Source organism: Xenopus laevis, chromosome 3L (assembly GCF_017654675.1).
Source record: "Xenopus laevis strain J_2021 chromosome 3L, Xenopus_laevis_v10.1, whole genome shotgun sequence".
Lineage (NCBI taxonomy): Eukaryota > Metazoa > Chordata > Amphibia > Anura > Pipidae > Xenopus > Xenopus laevis.
In genome coordinates, this window is record NC_054375.1 from 16,040,450 (window position 1) to 16,058,105 (window position 17,656).

The following is a 17,656-nucleotide window of genomic DNA, read 5'->3' on the forward strand; positions in this document are numbered from 1 at the left end:
TGATTCTATGTTTAAGTTTTTGGGTATTATGTGTAATTGATATCTATGCTCTCTAATCCCCAACTATAATCCACATTGACTTGTTTTCCCGGTTTTGGAACCCCAAAATCAAAGCACCCTATTAGATAGCAGTGCCAAATTGATAGGGAAAGAAGACGCAAGCTCCATCAGCATTCCCACCCATTTCAGGGCTGCTTTGATTTTGGGGTTCCCAGTTTTGGGGTTCAGATTTTAAAACAAAATGGCGGCCAGACAGTAGGTTGCACGGCCCCCACTTTTAAAGATATGAGTGTGTTTCATTCAGAGTTTGTCATGTCTGTACAATCAACATGCTCTGTCTGCTGGCCACCTTCACACTAGATTCCAGTTGCCATTGTGTTTAACCATCTACTACATCTTAATATTCTTTCACACCATTGCTGATCCATATGCAGGTACCAGGGGGATTAATTCAGTACTTCAGAACTTGTCTACTGGCCACCTTCAAAGGTTAGGCCTTTGAAGCCAGTTGCCATTGTTATGTAGGGTTCAGAAGGTACCTGGAGAAAAAATATGCAAAATCCGGAATCAAACACGAGGTACTGTTAAAAGGGCATGTAAGGCCTACATTTTCCTACCCTGTATATAAGTTGGGCATATCTTCGGCACCCAAACTGCATCATTTGTACTGCACATACCCCCTCTATTTGCCAGCGCCATCACATTTTCCTAAAACAAATAGCAGCTTTCACCTGGCGGCCATTTTCCCTCTGATACATTATCATCTGAAATAAGACATGTAATGCAGAATGCAGGTTTACACAGGCACAACATACTTTGATAAAAAAAAAAAAAAAGTTCTGCTGGGTTTGAGCACTGTAATTTCTGTGGGAACCAGTGATGCTCTCTCTTCATTGGCTGTTAGTCTGGAGGGTGTGTTATGTAATCTGAGCTGAAAGGATCTGAGCATGCTCTCTGAGCCAAGAGCCAAAGAAAATTCCTGAGGGGGGGGCAGAGTAGTTTAATGTAGTAGAAGGATTTGTAGCTGATTAAGGGGATACTGCAGCCTTACTGTTAACCTTTTAACAACCAGAGTGGCAGTTATCTAAAGATTTCAGAGACGCTGTTCATTGATTACATTTTTGTGAAAAGGGTTTGACATGTCATTTAATACTGAAATGGTGTTACTGATTTTAACTTTAAATTACATATTTAAAGATAAATAACCTTGTTATAACCTTCTGCTTTCAGGTTCAAAATGTTTCAAGGTGGCTGTATTTTGTCAACCCAAACGAAGCTTCGGTTAGCTGCATACACAACATTGAGAGGAGCATGCAGAAGAGCTTTAAAGAAATTGGAGCTTCGGCAGCCAGCAAGGCGACATTACGTAACTACATCGGTGCAGTCAAGAAATTTATAAGTTACGTCACCTCAGATCCTCAACTGTTGGAAGAGGATTCATCTCTGCGTGGGTCGATTGAGTCATTCTTGAAACGTATGATGGAGGTCCAGAGGACAACATACAAGGAAAAATCTGTGGGAAGGTGAGTCTCATTAACTGTAGGTGTTATGGTATATCTAATTAATGAAACATGTGCAGGTACTCATTTAAACATAAGTGCTTTAAATTTCACAAATCACATATCAAAATACATATCAAAATACAATTCAATATACCACAGTGCAGTGCAGTGTCTGCCCCCCAGCTTGCCTACCTTATGTGAGGCCACACCCTCCTGACGCATTTCGCGCAGCTGTGCGCTTCATCAGAGGAGGTGTGGCATAGTGCTAATCCTGTCCCTTAAATACTTACAGATCTAATTTATACTGATTACTGGGTTTCTATTTATAATGACTCGATTCCAGTTTAGGTAGTTTGATTCACACAGATTCCAGGGCCACTGTCTTAACTACAATTTATCACATCTCCCTTCTATTCTCCAACAGTGGCTTGGATTCAGAACATTTCTAAAGCATTTCCAAAACTATATATATATTCTCACCAGTTGGGCATATGGAATTGAGTCCTTCCGTAAGATAGTATTTCCTGCTACTTCTTTCCTATATAATTTTGACATAATCACATATTTTTCCACATAAAAAGTTAAATCCAGAAAATCAATACTCTTTGTATGATGTTGCATAGTAAATCTTATGTTATATGGATTATCATTAACATAGTTTAAGAATCCCTTCAAATCATCTTCAGGTCCACTCCACACCATGAGGTGTTATGGTATAGGAAATTACCAAACAGGTAGATAGTAAACCTGTTTACTAAATTTAACTTTGGTATTTCTCTTTTTACAGAAAGGCGACAAATCCAAAGGAGTGCCAGGAAGTTCTGACCAACGCACACCCATATTTTGTGGCAGTAATTGATCGGGCCAATGTCAAGACTGATTTAGAAGAGAGGGACATGACATTGGTGCTCTTCTACTTAGAGGCTCTCTTGACTTTGCAGCACCTACAGAAGCCAAGTGTCCTTCTGAACATGACTGTAAGTACTTCAAAAGTTACTTACACTAGTGCAGAGTTATACTGGTTTGAACAAATTGGTTTAAACACATTTTCTTCAACAGGTTCAACAGTGGCTGGAAAGGACACGTTACCAGGGACACGCTACAGGCAGCGTAGCAGCTGTCATAAAGGTGAAGGCTGAAAGAGAGCATATCGTAGTCCTTCAAGAAGCAGAAGAGATGTGGTTTGACACCTTCTTCAGAAGAGTACGACCAATTTTTATCAAGAGAAGCTTGAAAGGAGAAAACTAATATTTTTTTGTCTCCAGTAAAGGACAAAAAATCAAGAACCCAACATCCGATGTCCGCAGATTTCAAGAAAGGTAAGTTATTTTTCTTCTGTCAATATAGTCTTTCATGTCCCTGGTGAGGCCTCACCTGGAGTATGCAGTGCAGTTTTGGAATCCAGTCCTTAAGAGGGATATAAATGAGCTGGATACAGTACAGAGACGTGCAACTAAACTGGTTAGAGGGATGGAAGATTTAAATTATGAGGGTAGACTGTCAAGGTTGGGGTTGTTTTCTCTGGAAAAAAGGCGCTTGCGAGGGGACATGATTACACTTTACAAATACATTAGAGGACACTATAGACAAATAGCAGGAGACCTTTTTACCCATAAAGTGGATCACCGTACCAGAGGGCACCCCTTTAAACTAGAAGAAAATAACTTTCATTTGAAGCAACGTGGGGGTTCTTCACAGTCAGGACAGTGAGATTGTGGAATGCACTGCCGGGTGATGTTGTGATGGCTGATTCTGTTAATGCCTTTAAGGCTTGGATTATTTCTTGGATAGACATATTATCAAAGGCTATTGTGATACTAAACTCTATAGTTAGTATAGGTATGGGTATATATAATTTATGTGAAAGTATAGAGGGGTGTGTATGGATGCTGGGTTTTCATTTGGAGGGATTGAACTTGATGGACTTTGTCTTTTTTCAACCCAATGTAACTATGTAACTATTATCATGTGATAACATTATTATGGTCTACCAGTGCACCACGCTAATATGTTCTTTACCCTGTAGGTTTGATGCTTGTTTGGCCAGCGGGCAGGAAACACTGGACATTTTTACAAAAGTCATCAGTGACAGCAACTTGAGGGACCAGGATCTCATTAAAAGATATCTGAAGGCAGATTCAAGTCGGGATGAGAGCAGCATTAACGACTATATACGTGCTGCCATCAGAGTGAGTGAGCTGCAGAGGACATGGGTCGAACCCTCACACTCAAGGTAAGTTTAGCTAATGGAGTGAGCATCATCATTGGCAGTAGTCTGTCCGAATTTCTCCCAAGCTTTCTGCTTTCAAGAATTCCCTTAAAATGCACTACCTTCACTATTAACTACCCAATGCAATACCACATACACTACCACATCTCTCACCCACTTAACTCTAATCTTGCCCTCTCCCACACCTTGTGTATCATTCCCTTCCCTTTAGATTGTAAGCTCTTTCTGCACAGAGCCTAACTCACCTTCTGTACCAGTGTTTATTGTGATGTATGCAACTCCCTATTTATTGTGATGTATGTTACTCCGTATGTATATAATATAATTCTTTTATAACATAAACTTGTTTTTTTCCAGAGAGGGTGAGCATTCGGCACACCAATCAGAAAAAGAATAAGCATACAAGAACCTGGAGGAAATATATCCAGTGGAGCCTGACACCGATGGCCCAAGACTGAAAGAATGCCAGGCAGTTTCAGAATTACACGGGAGATACTGCTACGACAGATGGAGGAGGCGACAGAAACAGATCCGTATGGATGTCATCATTGGTAAGATTCATTCAAGCGTCTTTGTGTCATTTTCTACGTTTTTTTTTTTTTTTTTGCAACGGTACAAACCTTTTTTGTTTAATTTTATTGCAGCACATTACAAGCATGAAAAGCCAACCCCCAGCCAAGTCCAGAGCTACCTGAAGCGGCAAGGGTGGCTTAAGCATGCCCCAACTGTGGAAGACATCCTGCTGTACTGGGAGGCCAGCGAAAAGCCAAAACCTGATGCCATTGAAAGAAAAATACAAAGTTTTGTCAAGACTCAACAGTGGCCAGGATTAGCTGTTGTGGATGATCCTGTCAAAGGACAGAAAGTAGTAACTCTCCAGGACTTTAAAAAAGGAGACTACATTTGTGACTACCATGGGCCGGTCATTTCAGCAAAGGAAGGGGAACGGCTGATGAGGTCGGTGGAACAGAATGAAATGGGATACTTATATTTCTTCTTGGACAGAGGGAATAAAAGACTCTGTATCGATGCCCAAAATGTCCCTTGCTCCTGTCACAGTGAGCTACCGACAACTTACGGGAGAAAAATTAATCACTCTCGTAAAAGGCCAAACCTTAAACCTATGGTAAAATATTTCCCGGATGACACAAGGCCGCACATTTTGTTTTCGGCAAACAAGGCCATTGATGCTGGAACAGAATTGCTGTTTGATTATGGAGTCACACGGAAGTCCTTTTCTGGGGAGGGGGCAGATCTACCATGGATTGATGAGTAGATACCCTCAAACTTTGTACATGTGATCAAACTTGATGTGAGGAAAATAACTCTTATGACTTAAACAACAGTCGTGCCCCTTTGCTGCCAGAACTCCTCGCCCTGTTCCTCTCGTTAAGTCCAGGTGGCATCTGAGTAAGCTGAGCGCTCCTCCCGAAGCCAAAGGCGGTCACACTACTGGTGAAGCCGAGACCAGGAGCATCTGTTCTGGTTTAGGGTGCCGACCGTGACACTTTGACATGCTAGTCTCTACACTTGTTGGCACATCAATCAAGACTCTAAACAGACTTAATACTTCCATCCATGAGTTCCATAACTAATTAAAAACTCATCTATATAGTGAAATTTTAAAACTGCATTGTTTATTTGTTGCTAAAATAAATATGTTTACAGTTTCATTTTTGTTTAAAAAATTTTGATTCTATGTTTAAGTTTTGGGTATTATGTGTAATTGATATCTATGCTCTCTAATCCCCAACTATAATCCACATTGACTTGTTTTCCCGGTTTTGGAACCCCAAAATCAAAGCACCCTATTAGATAGCAGTGCCAAATTGATAGGGAAAGAAGACGCAAGCTCCATCAGCATTCCCACCCATTTCAGGGCTGCTTTGATTTTGGGGTTCCCAGTTTTGGGGTTCAGATTTTAAAACAAAATGGCGGCCAGACAGTAGGTTGCACGGCCCCCACTTTTAAAGATATGAGTGTGTTTCATTCAGAGTTTGTCATGTCTGTACAATCAACATGCTCTGTCTGCTGGCCACCTTCACACTAGATTCCAGTTGCCATTGTGTTTAACCATCTACTACATCTTAATATTCTTTCACACCATTGCTGATCCATATGCAGGTACCAGGGGGATTAATTCAGTACTTCAGAACTTGTCTACTGGCCACCTTCAAAGGTTAGGCCTTTGAAGCCAGTTGCCATTGTTATGTAGGGTTCAGAAGGTACCTGGAGAAAAAATATGCAAAATCCGGAATCAAACACGAGGTACTGTTAAAAGGGCATGTAAGGCCTACATTTTCCTACCCTGTATATAAGTTGGGCATATCTTCGGCACCCAAACTGCATCATTTGTACTGCACATACCCCCTCTATTTGCCAGCGCCATCACATTTTCCTAAAACAAATAGCAGCTTTCACCTGGCGGCCATTTTCCCTCTGATACATTATCATCTGAAATAAGACATGTAATGCAGAATGCAGGTTTACACAGGCACAACATACTTTGATAAAAAAAAAAAAAAAGTTCTGCTGGGTTTGAGCACTGTAATTTCTGTGGGAACCAGTGATGCTCTCTCTTCATTGGCTGTTAGTCTGGAGGGTGTGTTATGTAATCTGAGCTGAAAGGATCTGAGCATGCTCTCTGAGCCAAGAGCCAAAGAAAATTCCTGAGGGGGGGGCAGAGTAGTTTAATGTAGTAGAAGGATTTGTAGCTGATTAAGGGGATACTGCAGCCTTACTGTTAACCTTTTAACAACCAGAGTGGCAGTTATCTAAAGATTTCAGAGACGCTGTTCATTGATTACATTTTTGTGAAAAGGGTTTGACATGTCATTTAATACTGAAATGGTGTTACTGATTTTAACTTTAAATTACATATTTAAAGATAAATAACCTTGTTATAACCTTCTGCTTTCAGGTTCAAAATGTTTCAAGGTGGCTGTATTTTGTCAACCCAAACGAAGCTTCGGTTAGCTGCATACACAACATTGAGAGGAGCATGCAGAAGAGCTTTAAAGAAATTGGAGCTTCGGCAGCCAGCAAGGCGACATTACGTAACTACATCGGTGCAGTCAAGAAATTTATAAGTTACGTCACCTCAGATCCTCAACTGTTGGAAGAGGATTCATCTCTGCGTGGGTCGATTGAGTCATTCTTGAAACGTATGATGGAGGTCCAGAGGACAACATACAAGGAAAAATCTGTGGGAAGGTGAGTCTCATTAACTGTAGGTGTTATGGTATATCTAATTAATGAAACATGTGCAGGTACTCATTTAAACATAAGTGCTTTAAATTTCACAAATCACATATCAAAATACATATCAAAATACAATTCAATATACCACAGTGCAGTGCAGTGTCTGCCCCCCAGCTTGCCTACCTTATGTGAGGCCACACCCTCCTGACGCATTTCGCGCAGCTGTGCGCTTCATCAGAGGAGGTGTGGCATAGTGCTAATCCTGTCCCTTAAATACTTACAGATCTAATTTATACTGATTACTGGGTTTCTATTTATAATGACTCGATTCCAGTTTAGGTAGTTTGATTCACACAGATTCCAGGGCCACTGTCTTAACTACAATTTATCACATCTCCCTTCTATTCTCCAACAGTGGCTTGGATTCAGAACATTTCTAAAGCATTTCCAAAACTATATATATATTCTCACCAGTTGGGCATATGGAATTGAGTCCTTCCGTAAGATAGTATTTCCTGCTACTTCTTTCCTATATAATTTTGACATAATCACATATTTTTCCACATAAAAAGTTAAATCCAGAAAATCAATACTCTTTGTATGATGTTGCATAGTAAATCTTATGTTATATGGATTATCATTAACATAGTTTAAGAATCCCTTCAAATCATCTTCAGGTCCACTCCACACCATGAGGTGTTATGGTATAGGAAATTACCAAACAGGTAGATAGTAAACCTGTTTACTAAATTTAACTTTGGTATTTCTCTTTTTACAGAAAGGCGACAAATCCAAAGGAGTGCCAGGAAGTTCTGACCAACGCACACCCATATTTTGTGGCAGTAATTGATCGGGCCAATGTCAAGACTGATTTAGAAGAGAGGGACATGACATTGGTGCTCTTCTACTTAGAGGCTCTCTTGACTTTGCAGCACCTACAGAAGCCAAGTGTCCTTCTGAACATGACTGTAAGTACTTCAAAAGTTACTTACACTAGTGCAGAGTTATACTGGTTTGAACAAATTGGTTTAAACACATTTTCTTCAACAGGTTCAACAGTGGCTGGAAAGGACACGTTACCAGGGACACGCTACAGGCAGCGTAGCAGCTGTCATAAAGGTGAAGGCTGAAAGAGAGCATATCGTAGTCCTTCAAGAAGCAGAAGAGATGTGGTTTGACACCTTCTTCAGAAGAGTACGACCAATTTTTATCAAGAGAAGCTTGAAAGGAGAAAACTAATATTTTTTTGTCTCCAGTAAAGGACAAAAATCAAGAACCCAACATCCGATGTCCGCAGATTTCAAGAAAGGTAAGTTATTTTTCTTCTGTCAATATAGTCTTTCATGTCCCTGGTGAGGCCTCACCTGGAGTATGCAGTGCAGTTTTGGAATCCAGTCCTTAAGAGGGATATAAATGAGCTGGATACAGTACAGAGACGTGCAACTAAACTGGTTAGAGGGATGGAAGATTTAAATTATGAGGGTAGACTGTCAAGGTTGGGGTTGTTTTCTCTGGAAAAAAGGCGCTTGCGAGGGGACATGATTACACTTTACAAATACATTAGAGGACACTATAGACAAATAGCAGGAGACCTTTTTACCCATAAAGTGGATCACCGTACCAGAGGGCACCCCTTTAAACTAGAAGAAAATAACTTTCATTTGAAGCAACGTGGGGGTTCTTCACAGTCAGGACAGTGAGATTGTGGAATGCACTGCCGGGTGATGTTGTGATGGCTGATTCTGTTAATGCCTTTAAGGCTTGGATTATTTCTTGGATAGACATATTATCAAAGGCTATTGTGATACTAAACTCTATAGTTAGTATAGGTATGGGTATATATAATTTATGTGAAAGTATAGAGGGGTGTGTATGGATGCTGGGTTTTCATTTGGAGGGATTGAACTTGATGGACTTTGTCTTTTTTCAACCCAATGTAACTATGTAACTATGTAACTATTATCATGTGATAACATTATTATGGTCTACCAGTGCACCACGCTAATATGTTCTTTACCCTGTAGGTTTGATGCTTGTTTGGCCAGCGGGCAGGAAACACTGGACATTTTTACAAAAGTCATCAGTGACAGCAACTTGAGGGACCAGGATCTCATTAAAAGATATCTGAAGGCAGATTCAAGTCGGGATGAGAGCAGCATTAACGACTATATACGTGCTGCCATCAGAGTGAGTGAGCTGCAGAGGACATGGGTCGAACCCTCACACTCAAGGTAAGTTTAGCTAATGGAGTGAGCATCATCATTGGCAGTAGTCTGTCCGAATTTCTCCCAAGCTTTCTGCTTTCAAGAATTCCCTTAAAATGCACTACCTTCACTATTAACTACCCAATGCAATACCACATACACTACCACATCTCTCACCCACTTAACTCTAATCTTGCCCTCTCCCACACCTTGTGTATCATTCCCTTCCCTTTAGATTGTAAGCTCTTTCTGCACAGAGCCTAACTCACCTTCTGTACCAGTGTTTATTGTGATGTATGCAACTCCCTATTTATTGTGATGTATGTTACTCCGTATGTATATAATATAATTCTTTTATAACATAAACTTGTTTTTTTCCAGAGAGGGTGAGCATTCGGATGAGCATTCGGCACACCAATCAGAAAAAGAATAAGCATACAAGAACCTGGAGGAAATATATCCAGTGGAGCCTGACACCGATGGCCCAAGACTGAAAGAATGCCAGGCAGTTTCAGAATTACACGGGAGATACTGCTACGACAGATGGAGGAGGCGACAGAAACAGATCCGTATGGATGTCATCATTGGTAAGATTCATTCAAGCGTCTTGTGTCATTTTCTACGTTTTTTTTTTTTTTTTTGCAACGGTACAAACCTTTTTTGTTTAATTTTATTCCAGCACATTACAAGCATGAAAAGCCAACCCCCAGCCAAGTCCAGAGCTACCTGAAGCGGCAAGGGTGGCTTAAGCATGCCCCAACTGTGGAAGACATCCTGCTGTACTGGGAGGCCAGCGAAAAGCCAAAACCTGATGCCATTGAAAGAAAAATACAAAGTTTTGTCAAGACTCAACAGTGGCCAGGATTAGCTGTTGTGGATGATCCTGTCAAAGGACAGAAAGTAGTAACTCTCCAGGACTTTAAAAAAGGAGACTACATTTGTGACTACCATGGGCCGGTCATTTCAGCAAAGGAAGGGGAACGGCTGATGAGGTCGGTGGAACAGAATGAAATGGGATACTTATATTTCTTCTTGGACAGAGGGAATAAAAGACTCTGTATCGATGCCCAAAATGTCCCTTGCTCCTGTCACAGTGAGCTACCGACAACTTACGGGAGAAAAATTAATCACTCTCGTAAAAGGCCAAACCTTAAACCTATGGTAAAATATTTCCCGGATGACACAAGGCCGCACATTTTGTTTTCGGCAAACAAGGCCATTGATGCTGGAACAGAATTGCTGTTTGATTATGGAGTCACACAGAAGTCCTTTTCTGGGGAGGGGGCAGATCTACCATGGATTGATGAGTAGATACCCTCAAACTTTGTACATGTGATCAAACTTGATGTGAGGAAAATAACTCTTATGACTTAAACAACAGTCGTGCCCCTTTGCTGCCAGAACTCCTCGCCCTGTTCCTCTCGTTAAGTCCAGGTGGCATCTGAGTAAGCTGAGCGCTCCTCCCGAAGCCAAAGGCGGTCACACTACTGGTGAAGCCGAGACCAGGAGCATCTGTTCTGGTTTAGGGTGCCGACCGTGACACTTTGACATGCTAGTCTCTACACTTGTTGGCACATCAATCAAGACTCTAAACAGACTTAATACTTCCATCCATGAGTTCCATAACTAATTAAAAACTCATCTATATAGTGAAATTTTAAAACTGCATTGTTTATTTGTTGCTAAAATAAATATGTTTACAGTTTCATTTTTGTTTAAAAAATTTTGATTCTATTTTTAAGTTTTTGGGTATTATGTGTAATTGATATCTATGCTCTCTAATCCCCAACTATAATCCACATTGACTTGTTTTCCCGGTTTTGGAACCCCAAAATCAAAGCACCCTATTAGATAGCAGTGCCAAATTGATAGGGAAAGAAGCTCCATCAGCATTCCCACCCATTTCAGGGCTGCTTTGATTTTGGGGTTCCCAGTTTTGGGGTTCAGATTTTAAAACAAAATGGCGGCCAGACAGTAGGTTGCACGGCCCCCAAAATTGGTATGGTGGCACCTTGTTACGGGCTTTATCACTTTGGAAATTTTCTTATTCCTATCTGTTAAGGTTGCAGAGATATGTGCTTTCAAATCCCCAATTATAAACCCCATTGACTTGTATTGTAGAGAAGTCACTAGTTGTTTCCATCAGTGGCACCAGCTGTTAAAGAGCCTGTTCACCATGATTTTTTTGAGTAAGCATCACCAAATTTTCAGGGAAAGAAGACTGGACGTCCAGCAGCATACCTTACAATTTTGGGGCTGCTTTGATTTTGGGGTTCCCGGTTTTGGTGTTCAGAATTTAAAACAAAAAAGCGACCAGACCGTAGGATGCAATGCACCCAAAAATGGGATGGTGGCACCTTATGATGGGCTTTATCACTGTGGCAATTTTCATGACCCTGACTGTTTGCATTCCCGAGTTATTGCTATGAAACCTGGATTATAATTTGAGGATTTATGAACACTTAATTCCATAACCCTATTAGATAGCAGTGCCAAATTGATAGGGAAAGAAGACTGGAGCTACAGCAGCATTCCCACCTATTTCTGGGCTCCTTTGATTTTGGAGTTCCCGGTTTTGGGGTTCCGACTTTAAAACAAAATGGCTACAGACCGTAGGCTGCAATGCCCCCAAAATTGGCATGGTGGCACCTTGTGATGGGCTTTATCACTCTGGAAATTTTCTTATTCCTATCTGTTAAGGTTGCAGAGATATGTGCTTTCTATATCCCCAATTATAAACCCCATTGACTTGTATTGTAGAGAAGTCACTAGTTGTTACCATCAGTGACACCAGCTAGTGACTTCTCAAAAGTTCAGAATGAGATCAATGTGAAAGTTTGAGAGCCTGTTAACTGTGATCCTTTTGAGTAAGCATCACCAAATTTTCAGGGAAAGAAGACTGGTCCTCCAGCAGCATACCTTACAATTTTGGGGCTGCTTTGATTTTGCGGTTCCCGGTTTTGGGGTTCAGAATTTAAAACAAAATGGTGACCAGACCGTAGGCTGCAATGCCCCCAAAATTGGTATGGTGGCACATCATGATATGCTTTATCACTAGAGTAATTTTCATCTTTCTATCTGTTGTGGTTGCTGAGATATCAGCTTTCTACATCTCTCATTGTAATTGCCATTCACAGATATTGTGAGGGGTCGTACAGTGTGTCCAGGTGGGAACATCCTAGTGTTCTCACACAGTTACTAGGATCTCTCCCAAGCAATATTCAATGAAAAAATGGACATTTTCACATGCCCATTTAGCACCAGCCTTTTGAGCTAGTATCACCAAATGTTCAGGACTAACACTCTATACTATCCCAAACATTCCTGCAGAGTTTTGGGATCCTGGCATCTTGGGGTGCACCGTTTTGAGGGTTCAGCATCTATGTATGATTATGACCCCCTGAAACCATTAACCACAAGAGGTACAAGCATAAAATTTTCAGGGAAAGCAGTCTAGTCCTCCCTTAGCATGCCTGCCCAATTTTAGGCTCCTGAGATTTGTGGTTATCCAGTTTTGGGGTTCAGAGTATGAATTAAAATGGCCGCTAGAAATAATGCGGGATCATCTCCAAAATTGGTGTGCTGGCACATCATAATATGATAATTATCACTGTTTCAGCTTTCTACATCTCTCATTGTAATTGCCATTCACAGATATTGTGAGGGGTCGTACAGTGTGTCCAGGTCTGAACATCCTAGTGTTCTCACACAGTTTCTAGCATCTCTCCCAAGCAATATTCAATGAATGAACAGACACTTTCTGAGTCACACTGACCCTTAGCCTTTTTAGCTAGTAGCATCAAATGTTCAGGAAATATACTCTGTACTGTCCCCAACTCTCCTGCAGAGTTTTGGGATCCTCTGACATTGGGGTGCACTGTTTTGGGGTTCATAATTTGACTGGATATTCCATTGAGATGGCATGTAATAGTGAACCCCAAATTTGCAATACAGTAGACCCCAATGTCCTTAGTGTACATGGCTAGTTTCATGTTTCCACCTCCTTTGGAAAATTAGAAATTTAATCATAAATCAGATGTACATCACTCCTCCATTGAAATCAATGGCCCATGTTAAACCAATGGGCCCTCCATTTTGATTTTAAATCTTAAAATGGATGGAACTTTGGGAATATTTTTTTCAGCCTCCGTGCAACATAGCAGTCCAATTTTTTTTGTGCAAAACTTTTATCATGTCCTAAACATCTCCTGATAATTTCAAATTTTTGACAAGCATAGTTTTCGTAATATAAATTACTAAACTTCCATATACAAGCAAAATTGCGAAAACGCGCACACTAAAATCGCACTAGAAGCTAATCCTTAAAATGCAGAAGTTTGAAACTTGACATGTTTATAGCTTGTGTTCCCCTACATGTGTGTGCAAAATTTCACGTTCCTACCATGGACCGTTTTCGAGAAACCCCAAATAGAGATGGGTTAACGGAAAGTGCTTTGACTCAAACTCTTAGATTCACAGTTCAAAATTTAATTTTTCCACGCGTTACCACATATGGCACCCGGATACGGCGTTTAGCATGGCGAAAATTTCACAAAACTTATCTAGAATTGATTGCGAGACCCTAAAACATGCTCTCCAGCAAAAAAATCAATTTAGAGAAATTTCTTTTCCCCCAAGGATGATCCCTGTGTGTCTCTAGAAAAAAGCTCTCGGGGTTGAATCACCAGTGTTGTGGGGATCTCTTTTGCATCACTGGTGTTTCAACTCTTGCAACACTGGTGATTTAAGCATCACTCTGCTTCAACACTGGTGATTCAAGCCTTTCTTTGCCTCATCCCTGGTGTTACAATGCATTCCTATGGTTGAAAACACAGAGGTTGCCTATGGGATTTTCAATGTTAGCTTTACATCCCTAGACCCAGGGAGGAAAGTGGGCACAATTCTACAAGTGTGGGGGCCCACTTCAGGACTTTTGTGTCAGGCATGGTTTTGGGATGATGGGGGACCCCCCCAAAAAAAATAAGTGGAGGATTGAAGATTTTTTTTCAGTTTTCTTCTTTTTCCCAATCTTGGTGCTAGAAAATGGTCCCCAATTTTTTTTTACTGCCAGGTGGTAAAAAAAAAATCATTCAGGTTGTTTTAGCCATTTTTTAATATTAGACACATATTGAAAGGTTTAAATAAGGCATCTCAGTGGGCTTCAGTGGTTTCTAATGCTGCACCACCCAGGGTTCCCTATGGGATTTTCAATGTTAAAGGAAAACTATACACCCCAAACAATGTAGGTGTCTATAAAAAGATATTGCATAAAACAGCTCATATGTAAAATCCTGCTTCATGTAAATAAACCATTTTCATAATAATACACTTTTCTAGTAGTAGGTGCCATTGGGTAATCATAAATAGAAAATTGCCATTTTAAAAAATAAGGGCCGCCCCCTGGGATCGTAGGTTTCACTGTACTCACAAACATACCAACAAACCATACATGTTAGGTCACATGAGCCAATTAACAGACAGAGTTGTGTCTTTTGCTTCCACACTTCTTCCTGTTACAGTTAGAGTTTTTCTGGTCAGGTGATCTCTGAGGCAGCACAAAGACCATCACGAAATGGTGGCTCAAGGCAAGAGATGTAAAAGGGCAATATTTACTTAAATATATATTCCAGTTTGGTGAGATTATTTAATATGCCACTTAATATGATATGAACTCTCTGTTGCTTAAGTGTTCATTTTGGGGGAATAGTTTTCCTTTAACTTTTCATCCCTAGTCCCAGGGAGGAAAGTGGTCATATTTAGGCTCCCTATGGAACTAACAGTCTAACTATAAGATTTTCAGTGTTTAGTATCGGATGTCAAGTATAGACCAGAGAGGGGATTCCAGGTGCTTTGAATTGCCAAAGATCCCCCTACAGCGTGGCATGAATACCAGAGCAGTGTTCTACAAGTGTGGGGGCCCACTTCAGGTCTTTTGTGACAGGCATGGTTTTGGGGTGATGGGGGACCCCCCCAAAACATGTGGAGGATTGAAGATTTTTTTTTCAGTTTTCTTCTTTTTCCCAATCTTGGTGCTAGAAAATGATTTTGGGGTGCAGAGGTGGTCCCCAATTCTTTTTTTACTACCAGGTGGTAAAAAAAAAAAAATCATTCAGGTTGTTTTATCCATCATTTAATATTAGACACATATTGAAAGGTTTAAATAAGGCATCTCAGTGATCTTCAGTGGTTTTTAATGCTGAACCAACCAAGGCTCCCCCTATGGGAGCTTACAGGCTACCTATGAGATTTTCAGTGTTAAGTATAGGATGTCAATGGGCTTCAATAGTTTCTAAAGCTTCACCACCCAGGATTCCCTATGGGATTTTCAATGTTAACTTTTCATCTCTAGACCCAGGGAAATAACAGGCTACCTATGAGAGTTTCAGTGTTAAGTATAGGATGTCAATGAAGCCCAGGGAGGGAACACTAGGTGCTTTAAACATGCCTGAGCCTTTTGCAGCAGCGACAGAAAAGGAGCCCAAGGTCCCACTAACAGCCAGGCATGAATGCCAGATGAGTGAAAAGTACTGGCCCATCCAAGGCTGTCCTCTGGGCCCTGGTATTGCTCTCTGAACCCAAATGAAAGGGTGCTAGGTGCTTTGGACATGAAGGGGCCTTCTGCAGCAGTGACACAAAATCGCCAAAGGTCCCCCCCCCCACAGCCAGGCATGAATTCCACTGTTTAGCTCAGATATGGTTGGCAGTACCAGCAACGCAGTTGTGACAGGCTCAATAACCAATGGGCCCATATGGTCCAGGGCCTATACAAGCAGCAAGATAGGCTGCCTCAAGCTGCAGTCACACTGAGAGTTCTACTTTCCATGGTGCCATGGTAGCAATTGTCATGCCATAATATAGGTAGTATATTGAGTCAGTCACAACAGTGTGGCTGGTACTGCCAGTCATATCCAAGCTGAACAGTGGTTAGCAGTCCACAGAATGTACACCTCCTAGCTGCTCACCTGGAGGGTGGGTGGGGGGGAAGGGGGCAGGGGGGCAGGCTGGCTGGCTGGCTTGCTGACAACAGCTTGTGCTTAGCTCATTAGCAATTGAAAGACCCATTCCTTCACAGCTCTATCCCAATTAACCATCTGAAAGAATACAACTCCCATCATGCTTTCTGGAGGTGCTGGCCTGTATCTGTCAGCAGTATTCATGCTATAATGAAGGCAGTGGGCATCATGGTAGTTGTAGTTTACCTGTAGCTTTCCACAATGGTCAAACAGTTTACAGACTGTACACCTCCTAACTGCTCAACCGGGGGGGTTCTGGGGGGAAGGTTTCTGATGAGGGGATGAGATTTTCAGTGTTAAGTAAAGGATGTCAATGGGCTTCAATGGTTTCTAATGCTGCATCAACCAGGCTTCCCTATGGGATTTTCAATGTTAACTTTTCATCCCTAGACCCAGGGAGGAAAGTGGACAATGTATTCCTACGGCTAAAAGCAGAGAGGCTGCCTATGGGATTTTCAATGTTAACTTTACATCCCTAGACCCGGGGAGGAAAGTGAGCAAAATTCTACAAGTGTGGGGGCCCACTTCAGGTCTTTTGTGACAGGCATGGTTTGGGGTGATGGGGACCCCCCCCCAAAAACAATTGGAGGATTGAAGATTTTTTCTCAGTTTTCTTCTTTTTCTTGTTAAGTTGTTGTTCTTATTACTCAACTTTTCTCTCATTACCTCTACACAAGCTCACATTCAAGACTTTGCAAGGGCTGCACCCATCCTCGGGAATTCTCTCCCACGGTATGTCCAAATCTCTCCCAACCTTTCTGCTTTCAAGAAACCTCTTAAAATGCACATATTTAGAGAAGCCTACCTTCACTATTAACTACCCAATGCAATACCACATACAGTACCACATCTCTCACCCACTTAACTCTGATCTTGCCCACTCCCACACCTTGTGTATCATTCCCTTCCCTTTAGATTGAAAGCTCTTTCTGCACAGAGCCTTCCTCACCTTCTGTGCCAGTATTTATTGTGATGTATGTTACTCCATATGTTCTATGTATGTAATTCATGTGATTTAGTTGTATAATCACATTTACGTTACAGCGCTACAAAATATGTTGGCACTATAGAAATACATAATAATAATAATAATAATAATAATAATAAATAATAATAATAAATAATAATAATAATAATAATAATAATAATAATAATTCTTCTATAACGTAAACTTGATTTTGCTTTTCAGAGAGGGAGAACATCCAACACACCAAAACAAGCCATCAGAAAAAGAATTATCATACAAGTACATAGAGGACAAATTTCCAGTGGGCCCTGACACCAATGGCCCAACACTGAAACAATGCCAGGCAGTTTCAGAATTACACGGGAGATACTGCTACAACAGATGGAGGAGGCAGCAGAAACAGATCCGTATGGATGTCATTATTGGTAAGATTCATTCAAGTGTCTTTGTGTCTTTTTCTAAGAGTCTTTTTGCTGCAATGGTACTAAACTTTTTTCTTTAATTTTATTTCAGCACATTAGAAGTTTGAAAAGCCAACC

At 41.0% G+C, this 17,656-nt stretch overlaps 2 protein-coding genes and 1 pseudogene across 2 annotated transcripts; all 3 read left to right on the plus strand.

Moving 5' to 3' along the window:
- The first annotated feature begins 22 nt into the window (after positions 1–22).
- On the plus strand, positions 23–5,395 carry LOC121401389 (annotated as a pseudogene).
- Positions 5,396–5,459: 64 nt separating this feature from the next.
- Positions 5,460–9,455, plus strand: LOC121401391. The gene is given in 5 exon segments (XM_041585994.1): positions 5,460–6,945; positions 7,712–7,901; positions 7,984–8,194; positions 8,197–8,242; positions 8,958–9,455. Coding segments are annotated over 5 exon segments (870 nt in total). The 5' UTR covers positions 5,460–6,733; the 3' UTR covers positions 9,169–9,455.
- A 64-nt stretch (positions 9,456–9,519) lies between these two features.
- LOC121401395 (histone-lysine N-methyltransferase set-1-like) lies at positions 9,520–10,975 on the plus strand. Its single transcript, XM_041585998.1, has 2 exons — positions 9,520–9,724; positions 9,817–10,975. Exons 1-2 carry the CDS (start codon positions 9,709–9,711, stop codon positions 10,446–10,448), a joined length of 648 nt encoding a protein of 215 aa, XP_041441932.1. The 5' UTR covers positions 9,520–9,708; the 3' UTR covers positions 10,449–10,975.
- Positions 10,976–17,656: the final 6,681 nt, after the last annotated feature.